General features: G+C 45.5%; 1 protein-coding gene across 9 annotated transcripts in view; it reads left to right on the forward strand.

Annotated features, from left to right (window-relative positions):
- LOC121548157 (GRAM domain-containing protein 2A) overlaps window positions 1-12137 on the forward strand; it is a 44906-nt gene that overhangs the window by 7253 nt on the left and 25516 nt on the right. For 6 of the 9 annotated variants that reach the window (XR_006657708.1, XM_041859501.2, XM_041859500.2 and 3 more), the window contains exons 2-4: window positions 778-891; window positions 9729-9780; window positions 11228-11495. Coding sequence is in view for 8 of the 9 variants with exons in the window: in XM_041859501.2 (XP_041715435.1) it covers window positions 778-891; window positions 9729-9780; window positions 11228-11495 (434 nt within the window). In the remaining variant the exon portion in view is untranslated. The remainder of the gene's footprint in view (window positions 1-777; window positions 892-9728; window positions 9781-11227; window positions 11496-12137) is intronic. The other 3 variants (XM_041859504.2, XM_041859502.2, XM_041859505.2) reach the window with 3 other exon arrangements.

Raw genomic sequence — 12137 nt, forward strand, 5'->3', positions numbered from 1 at the left:
TATTCCCTAATCTGGAGCTATGATTAATTGTTTTAGTTCCCGCCCCCCATCTGCATTTCATTCTAAAAAAGTTCCCTTCTGTTTCATTTACTTTTACTGTATCATAGACACCTGTTTGCAGCTGGAATAGTTACAGCAACCAAGAAGCTATTGTTCGCCAGCGTCATCTACTTTGACTGGCTAGCCACAGTGCATTAGTAATGGACAGGTTGGGGGAGTTCTGTGGGAACCAGTGAACTATGACCTTCCGCAACAGGAAGAGGCTTTTCAGTACAGAGAAGTAATTGGTTCAGATGTAATGAACCATGCCAACTAGAGACAATAGGTAGGAAACTCAGCATGTGGTTAATGGCCAGACTGAGTCATGGGCTTCTAGAGAACACGGAGCTATTATCAGTCAGTCACACCTGGGATTATACAGAGGATGTGGTAACTACTGCCTTTCTCCCAAAAGGGTCACGGTATCATCTAGTGTACGTGTGTGGGTGGGTTAGTGGAATGGTGTGCACGTGCGTGCGTGCGTGTGCGTGTGTTTGGGGAGCGCAAGTGGTTGCTCAACAGTGTCCAACATGAAAGAGCATGAGAAAGTCTCCCCAGACCCTGTGCACAGCTTCCATGAACCTGTGTACATTTGCTTGTATATTGCTGTAGAATCTGGATGAATGGGTATGTCCATGCATCGGTATGAGCTCTGTGAGAACACATGACACACGCCTTGAGCCAGCCAGCCTGTGGATAACTGATGACAACTCAACACTGTGTGGTCTGTGTGTTCAGGCCCAACACCATGACTGAACACCAAGAGCAGAATGAAGAGGGGGTCCTCGTCTCAACACAGGACCTGGAGCCCTCAAAACACCAGGATGCTCAAGGAGGCCATCCGCACTTCAGGTAGGCGACATGCACACGTACACTTTTTAAAAGTATCTTTGTCTATAGTTGTCCCTCGGACGTCGATGAACTGGTTGGTGGCTGAATTTAAATAAAACTAGAAAGAAAGAATTTGGCCGATTTTAGTGCAACTCTCATCTTGTTTGCTTTTTACACAGCATTATTATGAGTGTTCCGCCTCAAGTCCACAGCAACAGGTCCTCTGTATAGGCTATTTGACACAAGCAGCCAGGCAGACAGACAAAACACCCTTCAGGCCTAATGTTGTCTGATTCCTCTTTTGTCTCTGACATTCCTGCTACGGTGGGTTACAAGACAGCTGCGTGAGTAAAGCTGCAGTGTGGGGATAGATGGGGCACGGTGGTGTAACCTGACTCCATGGCACGGTGGTGTAACCTGACTCCATGGCACGGTGGTGTAACCTGACTCCATGGCACGGTGGTGTAACCTGACTCCATGTCACGGTGGTGTAACCTGACTCCATGTCACGGTGGTGTAACCTGACTCCATGTCACGGTGGTGTAACCTGACTCCATGTCACGGTGGTGTAACCTGACTCCATGTCACGGTGGTGTAACCTGACTCCATGTCACGGTGGTGTAACCTGACTCCATGTCACGGTGGTGTAACCTGACTCCGTGGCACGGTGGTGTAACCTGACTTCATGTCACGGTGGTGTAACCTGACTCCGTGGCACGGTGGTGTAACCTGACTTCATGGCACGGTGGTGTAACCTGACTCCATGTCACGGTGGTGTAACCTGACTCCATGTCACGGTGGTGTAACCTGACTCCATGTCACGGTGGTGCAACATGACTCCATGTCACGGTGGTGTAACCTGACTCCATGTCACGGTGGTGTAACCTGACTCCATGTCACGGTGGTGTAACCTGACTCCATGTCACGGTGGTGTAACCTGACTCCGGCACGGTGGTGTAACCTGACTCCATGGCACGGTGGTGTAACCTGACTCCATGTCACGGTGGTGTAACCTGACTTCATGTCACGGTGGTGTAACCTGACTCCGTGGCACGGTGGTGTAACCTGACTCCATGTCACGGTGGTGTAACCTGACTCCATGTCACGGTGGTGTAACCTGACTCCATGTCACGGTGGTGTAACCTGACTCCATGTCACGGTGGTGTAACCTGACTTCATGGCACGGTGGTGTAACCTAACTCCATGTCACGGTGGTGTAACCTGACTCCATGTCACGGTGGTGTAACCTGACTCCATGTCACGGTGGTGTAACCTGACTCCGTGGCACGGTGGTGTAACCTGACTTCATGTCACGGTGGTGTAACCTGACTCCATGTCACGGTGGTGTAACCTGACTCCATGTCACGGTGGTGTAACCTGACTTCATGTCACGGTGGTGTAACCTGACTTCATGTCACGGTGGTGTAACCTGACTTCATGTCACGGTGGTGTAACGGCCACCCTATTCCCTATATTGCCATGGGACACTGGTCAAAAGGAGTGCACTATATAGGGAATAGGATGCTCTAACTGTGGAGCTGCTGGGGCTTATATAACCAGGATCTATGGCAGGAGGGGCATTCTAATCCTGGGGAAGCTGTCCTGGGATGGGATTTGGCAGGGTAGGCTACCGCAGTGTGGTGTGTTGTGGTGTGTTCACTCTGTCATTGACTAGTGGGTGGGAACTCAGAACTGTGTTGTTCATGGGTGCGTCTCATTGGTCTACAGTGGATTTCTTTTCATGGGTGCGTCTCATTGGTCTACAGTGGATTTCTTTTCATGGGTGCGTCTCATTGGTCTACAGTGGATTTCTTTTCATGGGTGCGTCTCATTGGTCTACAGTGGATTTCTTTTCATGGGTGCGTCTCATTGGTCTACAGTGGATTTATTTTCATGGGTGCGTCTCATTGGTCTACAGTGGATTTATTTTCATGGGTGCGTCTCATTGGTCTACAGTGGATTTATTTTCATGGGTGCGTCTCATTGGTCTACAGTGGATTTGGATTTATTTGCCTTATTTTCTTTCCTTCATGAATTAATGTGAAAGACAGAGAGGGGAAAGCAAGTGGCTGGCCAGTGTCTACCATGTTGCTTCACCTTTCCTATGGTTTTTGATTAATGCAGATGCTAGGTTTCTGTCCTAAAGGGATAGTTCAGCCAAATTACAAATGTAAAGGTGATAGTTAAAGAAAATACCAAAACGACACAGATGTAGGTCATGACATTGACCTCTCACCTTTGACCTCTGTGCTCTACTCTTTGTCCCATTTTCTCTTTTCTTCAGCTGAATTATTGACAGTGTATCTGTCTCCGTCTGCCTGAGGGAGCTATTCCCTTTCTAATGTATCATTCCTCAGGCTTGTAATTAGTCATGCTATTCAGCGCCGCAGCGAAGGACACATTGAGACACACACACACACACACACTGCGGCCCTGGTTACACTTTCCACTTCTCACAGGAAGGTAAATAATGCTCCTGCATAAATCGATGTCTGTTTTGTTTTAAAGCCTGATGACTAAGGTTCAGGTAAGACAAGGGAAATAGGTGTTTGATTGATTTTTGAGCTGTTGGACTCTGCTGGACTTGAATATTGTTATTGAGATTCGTCTTGGTACCTTTGTCTTCAAAGATCTAAAGGGACTCTTCCAGTAGTTTACTGCAGGGAAAAGGGAGATGGATGAGGAGAAGAGGAGCGAGGGAGAGAAACAGAGAACAGTGCCTGTGTTTTTCAATAACCATGCTTCCCTCCACCTGGGAACCAGACCAGCTGTTATTTATAGCCAGCCTCCAACAGGCAGACAGGCAGGCAGGCAAAGGGACAAGCTGTAGACAACAACCCACCCACCTATCTAATATGGTGCCGACCTTCTATAGATATCAGCTTTGTTGTTCAAAATAATAAACGTGTTGCCACTACTCTTAGCACCTGTTGATGACAATAGAATTACAAAGGAAAACTAAAATCTAGAAGAGTGGTGCAAGCATATTGTCTTTGTCGATACTGTACAATATTACAGGATAATAAGCCGTTCCGGATTGTCCCCACCGAAACTGAAATGTTGAGGAAATCAATTCAGCAGAACTCCCATGCCCATGTTTATTGTCACATCTTAATTATTTCATTGGTGCCCATAAACATTATAGAAACTTTTATAAACATTCAATCATTACAACGTTGTAATAAAGAATAGATATAGGCTTGCTAAATGTTATCCATGGAAGATAGATACAGACATTCTCTGTTGACTAGAGGATTATATGAGTGAGGCAGAGCTCTGTCCCAAGAGGAGAAATTAAAACCCCCGGCTATCCTCCACAGGGTTGCTAAGATCCCCCGTTTACTGCAGATGCTTATAGAATGAAAACATTGCTTTTTCCTCAAACAACCTTGAGAGAGAGAAATACCTTTTATCTGTTATATTTATTTGGCTCTCGTTAGATCATGTTATTTAAAGTCAGCGACTGACTAGAAAGTCTCTCCATTGGATCAAATCAAAAACGGATCCTAAAGAGAAAAACCGGTCAACAATGCAGCCCAGATCTGAGGACCAGGATTGTGCACTTCCATACTCAAACTCAACCTAATTGTACTACAGTACTTGTGCAACAGACTGCCCCCTGATTTCAGCTCGCAGAAGGCGATGTTCTCACTAGCCCCGGGGACATTCGGCCCCTTTCCTCTCACAGCCATGGTGCTCAGCTGCAAGCAGGACCTATTTTCTCTCCTCACAAACACCACAGGATATCTCAACACCTCTCAACTCTCCCTGCTGCTCAGTTAGAATGAACCAGCAGAATCAACTAGAATGAACCAGCAGAATCAACTAGAATGAACCAGCAGAATCAACTAGAATGAACTAGCAGAATCAACTAGAATGAACCCAGCAGAATCAACTAGAATAAACTAGCAGAATCAACTAGAATGAACCAGCAGATATAGACACACTTTATTTATACACTGAGGGTGGATGGATGGATGGATGAAAAGGCTTGCTCATTCAACATTTTGTGGTATAGCTACTGTATAAACCTGCACGCCATTTTGATTTGATTTGGGGGTTTTCCATGCATTTTGTTTAGCTTGTTGTATGTTTGTATTCACATAATTACAAGTAGTTTGTTAAAATAGGTCAGAGTTGAGAGTACTGTGATGTCTCGTGGGAAGTTATTGGTGTATATATTGGTGTGTATGAATTAATGGTCTATATATATACACTACATGACTGGTAGGGGGCGCTGTATTGAAGCCACTGTGCCTCGATCTTGGCACTCCACCACCATTGTACAGTGGGGAAAAAAAGTATTTAGTCAGCCACCAATTGTGCAAGTTCTCCCACATAAAAAGATGAGAGAGGCCTGTAATTTCATCATAGGTACACGTCAACTATGACAGACAAATTGAGGGAAACAAATCCAGAAAATCACATTGTAGGATTTTTAATGAATTTATTTGCAAATTATGGTGGAAAATAAGTATTTGGTCACCTACAAACAAGCAAGATTTCTGGCTCTCACAGACCTGTAACTTCTTCTTTAAGAGGCTCCTCTGTCCTCCACTCGTTCCCTGTATTAATGGCACCAGTTTGAACTTGTTATCAGTATAAAAGACACCTGTCCACAACCTCACACAGTCACACTCCAAACTCCACTATGGCCAAGACCAAAGAGCTGTCAAAGGACACCAGAAACAAAATTGTAGACCTGCACCAGGCTGGGAAGACTGAATCTGCAATAGGTAAGCAGCTTGGTTTGAAGAAATCAACTGTGGGAGCAATTATTAGGAAATGGAAGACATACAAGACCACTGATAATCTCCCTCGATCTGGGGCTCCACGCAAGATCTCACCCCGTGGTCACAAGAACGGTGAGCAAAAATCCCAGAACCACACGGGGGGACCTAGTGAATGACCTGCAGAGAGCTGGGACCAAAGTAACAAAGCCTACCATCAGTAACACACTACGCCGCCAGGGACTCAAATCCTGCAGTGCCAGACATGTCCCCCTGCTTAAGCCAGTACATGTCCAGGCCCGTCTGAAGTTTGCTAGAGTGCATTTGGATGATCCAGAAGAGGATTGGGAGAATGTCATATGGTCAGATGAAACCAAAATATAACTTTTTGGTAAAAACTCAACTCGTCGTGTTTGGAGGACAAAGAATGCTGAGTTGCATCCAAAGAACACCATACCTACTGTGAAGCATGGGGGTGGAAACATCATGCTTTGGGGCTGTTTTTCTGCAAAGGGACCAGGACGACTGATCCGTGTAAAGGAAAGAATGAATGGGACCATGTATCGTGTGATTTTGAGTGAAAACCTCCTTCCATCAGCAAGGGCATTGAAGATGAAACGTGGCTGGGTCTTTCAGCATGACAATGATCCCAAACACATCGCCCGGGCAACGAAGGAGTGGCTTCGTAAGAAGCATTTCAAGGTCCTGGAGTGGCCTAGCCAGTCTCCAGATCTCAACCCCATAGAAAATCTTTGGAGGGAGTTGAAAGTCCGTGTTGCCCAGCGACAGCCCCAAAACATCACTGCTCTAGAGGAGATCTGCATGGAGGAATGGGCCAAAATACCAGCAACAGTGTGTGAAAACCTTGTGAAGACTTACAGAAAACGTTTGACCTGTGTCATTGCCAACAAAGGGTATATAGCAAAGTATTGAGAAACTTTTGTTATTGACCAAATACTTATTTTCCACCATAATTTGCAAATAAATTCATTAAAACTCCTACAATGTGATTTTCTGGAGAAAAAAAATCTCATTTTGTCTGTCAGAGTTGACGTGTAACTATGATGAAAATTACAGGCCTCTCTCATCTTTTTAAGTGGGAGAACTTGCACAATTGGTGGCTGACTAAATACTTTTTTCCCCCATTGTAAATGTTTTTGCCACATTTAATCTATTACAGACACCCTACTGCATAATTATGTAATGTGAGCAAAACAAAAAATCAAAAACATATATACAAATATTTTCCTTAAATAACAAAAATACTTAAATGCATGTAATTTTGTCCTTGAAACATTTAATTGAAATACTGTAGAATTCCATTCATTCCTCTGGAGGACTGCTCCTACTGGGGAGTACCAATATGGCCGACCGGTGGCTTCAAAGTCTCTCAATGGCCAATAAATGGGTTGGGGTTGTTTAGCAACAAAACCGACGTGTGTGCAACTATGGGGCTAAATAGACTGGGTTGGCCTAGATTGTTGACAACATGTAAACTATGTTTTGTCTCCAATGTTTATTGAAAACATTCATATATTTGCACAATGTCTCCCATACATGGTTACAGTTGTTGGTTAGCTAGCAAGCAATTGTTTTGGCATATTAGCATAAACTTGACGTCAGGTAAAACACCTCAAAATAAGACATGGTATCAAGAACAAGATAAAACTAGCTGAAATGAGCCACCTACGATTCCCCACATGGCAACTTCTTTTCATTGTTGGTAGCTAACTGGCCATTCAGAATCACAACAACACACAGACTTCTTCCCCATTGAAGTGTGCGCATCATTTTCAGCTAACACGTCTATACATAGCATCAGCAATCCAGGGTTTATATACGTCATTGGTATGAATACACCAGTCAGGGCTGTTTCTACCGCAGAGGTTAAGTCTAAATGTGTTGCCAGCTGACTAGCTAAATGTCCCCTGAGAGAACAATGTGATAAACTTTTCTGGGAGCCCCTCTTTCCCTATAAAGGCGTTCGCATGCTTCCCAGACGAAATAGTTCAGAAGTGTTCGTGCATATTATGTGATGACATTTTCAGACATTTTTGTTCATTTTGGACTTCGGTAAGGGTTTCTCGGCTGTTCGGACACAAAAACATTTTATTGAGGCATGCCGAAGTCGGTAGCCGAAGTCTACACTCCTTCGTCGGTGATTGGTCAACAGTAGGGATTCTTCAATAAAGTCTTTGTCATTCAATGAGAGACGACGCGTTTTCATGCACATTTTTTCATTGAGAAATACTGCACCAAACATGTTAGATGTAAAATTGCGCAACTAAGATTTCCTTGGCAAAAACATCAAAATTAATGACAGATTTCTTGAGTTATCTTACATTAATTCTGACTATTTTGAGGAAGTGTATACTAGCAGTACTATTGCCGCGTTGTTCTTGTTTTTCAAGCGAAGGCCTTTTATGGGAGTATGCGGGACACTTGTTCGGTTCACCAGCCGAACTGAAGCATGCTGACGCCTCTCTCTCTCTCTCTCTCTCTCTCTCTCTCTCTCTCTCTCTCTCTCTCTCTCTCTCTCTCTCCCCCTCTCTCTCTCTCCTCTCTCACCACTACCTCTACCAGTCTTTCTCTCCTCTCTCACCACTACCTCTCCCAGTCTTTCTCTCCTCTCTCACCCCCACCTCTACCAGTCTTTCTCTTCCCCTCTTTGTAGTTACATAAAAATCTAACTATCTTGGCTTTAACTGTAATACAAGACAGCAGGACAGCAGGACAAGTCAACATAGAATACCACCACTGATACTTTGACACTACCAAACTCAGCCAAAGGATTATTTGCAGGTCTCTTTGCCCACTGTATGTCCTCCCCAATGAGAAGGTCATGGCAGTAGGGGGGTAATATTAGGGAAGGTCCTCCCCACTGAGAAGGTCAAGGCAGTAGGGGGCTAATATTAGGGAAGGTCATCCCCACTGAGAAGGTCAAGGCAGTAGGGAGCTAATATTAGGGAAGGTCCTCCCCACTGAAAGGTCAAGGCAGTAGGGGGCTAATATTAGGGAAGGTCCTTCCCACTGAGAAGGTCAAGGCATTAGGGGCTAATATTAGGGAAGGACCTTCCCACTGAGAAGGTCAAGGCATTAGGGGCTAATATTAGGGAAGGTCCTCCCCACTGAGAAGGTCAAGGCAGTAGGGGCTAATTTTAGGGACGGTGCTGACTAAGAGATCTAGTTGGCTTGTCACACACAGTGTCTTATGACAGGGAGAGACTTGTCTCAGGCAATCAGCAGAGGATGGTTGCCTTGGAGGAAGGACGTGTGTTTTATCCTGTGTACATCTAGCGTTGTGTACTGGCCCCTGGGTTGAATAGGGTTAGATTTGGAATGTGTCTCCAGTCCAGGCAGCGCTTTTGTTGCAGGGGCAGATTCGTCTGCGTTCGTGGCGTGCTAGTCATGTGAGCGATGGTGTGACTTACTGCCGCAGTGCTGAGGGCATCTCCCTCATGAGCGTGTTTGAATGCCGGATTATGTGTGTGTGTGTGTGTGTGTGTGTGTGTGTGTGTGTGTGTGTGTGTTTGCTTGCTTGCACACATGTTTGTGCTTGTACTTATGCTTGCTGGTCAGATGTCCGAAAGAGTGTGTGTGTGGGCCACTGAGTTTGCATAATGTAACTAGTCAGCCCAGTTTTACAAAAGCACATTCACCTGCCTTTATGTGTGCCTGGCTGTGTGGGGGTGTATGTGTGGTCGTATGTGTGGTCGCGTAGTGTTTGTTTCTGTTTGAGTGAGATACCGTATGTCTGCTGTCATGTCTGCTTCTTTTCTCCTGTACATGTTTGTCTGGTAGCCGACCTTGAACCATGCCAACATCACTGTCACAAACGGCAGACAAATGTACAGCGCTACTGTTTGATTTGATGCCGAGGTCAGAGAGTTCACAGATTACAGTTGGATCAGATGCCACAGGAAATGATTATAGGTGAAATGTCTCACTATTCTCCAACAAGATTAAGATCGAACAAATGATCCAATAGGAGTTAGTGAGAGCAATACAATCCCTGTGGACCAATGATATTCAAGATGGTGTTTTGTTGAGTCTCTCTCTGGCATGATGTATTAAAACACTAGAAGATGTCTTCTTTTCACACTATTTCCTTCTTCATTTCCTTCACAGGTTGATTGACGACCTATCATATGAAGATGTGAAGAAATGCTACAGGGGTTCGGTGAGTAGCATGTTTCCTTTCTGATGTATTATAGATTATATATGTACCTTATTGATTTAGCATATTGCCTAACAAAGATAAGCCAATTACAGCCGAGTTGGATGCAGGCCAAGTCAGTTGTCTATTTCCTGTCAGAGTAAAATTCCTATACACTTTATATTGATTGACTCTTACTTCACATATGTACTGCACATTCTGGAATAAAGTTCCTTTGACCTTTTTATGACCTGTGTTTCAGTTAACCCTGTCATTGCTTGCCTTTAGGAGTGGTCCTTTTGAGGAGTTTCCTAATAGCGAGGGTGGCCGAGGCTAAGCTACAATTTAAAAGAGGCATTGCGATCCTGAAATACAAACATGATTTAGATCTGTCCATCTGTCCATAGACTTAGACAGATCAAGGTTTAACAGTAGCCTTGAGACTCCATCAATCATCCCACTTCGCCAATCCAGCCCCAGCAACTGATTATCTCCAGCCATAAAGATGTAATACCGGTGATTTGATTGTGTCGCTTCTGGCTCAGAGCTCAACGGTTATTCAATAGGTGAGGAGGTCATCCATTAACTCAAACCCTTTCTCTTTCCGCGAGATCAGCAGGCCATCAGGCCAGATTAAAGGAACTGTACCGTAGCTGTGATTATGATCTCCATGTCTCCCAAAGGGGCATGCTAAGTAGAGCTGCTGAGCCCCACAGTCACACCAGCTGGCTGCACATATTAACAGGACAGGACAGATAGGAGGCAAAGACAATGACTTTCTTTCACCAACACAGCAGGCAGAACAGCTGAGGTGGAGAGAGGAGGAGGTGGAGAGAGGAGGAGGTGTAGAGAGGAGGAGGAGAGAGGAGGAGGAGAGAGCAGGCAGAACAGCTGAGGTGGAGAGAGGAGGAGGAGGAGGTGGAGGAGAGAGGAGGAGGAGGAGAGAGGAGGAGGAGAGAGCAGGCAGAACAGCTGAGGTGGAGAGAGGAGGATGTGGAGAGAGGAGGAGGAGGAGGAGAGAGGAGGTGGTGAAGAGGGGGGGGTGGCTGCGAGGGGTGACAGTTCTGACTGTCTCATGTGCTTGGTGAGAGAGGAGGAAGGGAGGGGGTGGTGCCTGTGGGCAGCAAGCTGTTATCAAGACAGGGATAGGAGGTAAGGAGGCGGCAGCATGGGTTGGGCTGGCATGGGGTGAGCATAGGGGGAGTCACTGTGCTCTGTCGTGTTGAGGCAGCAAGAGAGAGACAGGAAGGAAGGAAGGAAGGAAGGACTCAGGGTGTCTGTGGCTGAGAAGGGCAGTGTGTGAGAGGGTGTGGGAGGTCGTGTTTGAGAAAGAGCTCAGTGACGGTCTGAGGTGCACACCGTGTCGGACCGGAGGGGTGTGTGTGTGTGTGTGTGTGTCTGTCTAACGGAGAGCTGCCTCCTCAAACCTGCACAAAGGACACCGGTTGGCGTCTGACTAGTTGGAGGACAGTCTGTGTCTTGCAGTGGGGTCCGCCACGCCGTGGATGTGTGTGTGTGTGTGTGCAGCTGTGTGTGCGGCTCCGGCATGCTGAGTCTGGTGCAGCAGAGCTCTCGTCCTCTGAGAGAGAGGGCGTCCGCTGGTTTGCCGGTGGGAGGGAGGCCAGCCAAGGAACTGCTCATGACTCTGCCCTGTCCCTCTGCTCAGACTGTCAGCAAGTACAACTCGCAGTACCACAAACTCTTCCAGTGCGTTCCGAAGGAGGAGATCCTAATGAAAGGTACTGTCAACAAAAATGCTACATGCTAACACCTGTTGTAGCATCTCTGTTTGATGTGTGTGTTTTAGGTTAACATGCTAGTTACTGTAGCATGTCTTTAGCTTACTGTCTATATGCTGTGTAATAACGTCAGGCAAACACGCTATTAGCTCTATGTGCTGTGGTTATATACCTTTTGCTAACTTGCTAGCTACGGTAGCATCTCTTCTGTGCTCATTTATTTGAGGCTGACTTGCTAACATGCTACGGTAGCTGACATCTCTGTATGTCTGTTTGCGTGCTGGTTTCTGTCTTCTGATGCTTTTACTACAGAGTTGAACGAATGTGCCTGTAATTGGTTAAAAATATTATATTTGCATTTAATATTAGTGAAGGACTGCTACTTCTATTACTAGTATGGCTGGGAAGATACCAGTATCGCAATATTTCTTCCGTGGCAAAAATGTAAACACGAAGCAGACCAAACTCTTCGGTCGTTTAAAAACTTGCTGTATGTAAAATATTTTGTGCTAAAGCTTGGAAAATAAACATTGAGGCTGTTTTCCTAAAGAAGTTAAATCCGCTTTGTGTTTTGTTTCCTTCTCGCGATACTGGTATCGTCCCGGCACTAATCACTATTATTAGTAGAAGTACTTTCACTGT

Source organism: Coregonus clupeaformis, chromosome 32 (assembly GCF_020615455.1).
Source record: "Coregonus clupeaformis isolate EN_2021a chromosome 32, ASM2061545v1, whole genome shotgun sequence".
Taxonomy (NCBI): domain Eukaryota; kingdom Metazoa; phylum Chordata; class Actinopteri; order Salmoniformes; family Salmonidae; genus Coregonus; species Coregonus clupeaformis.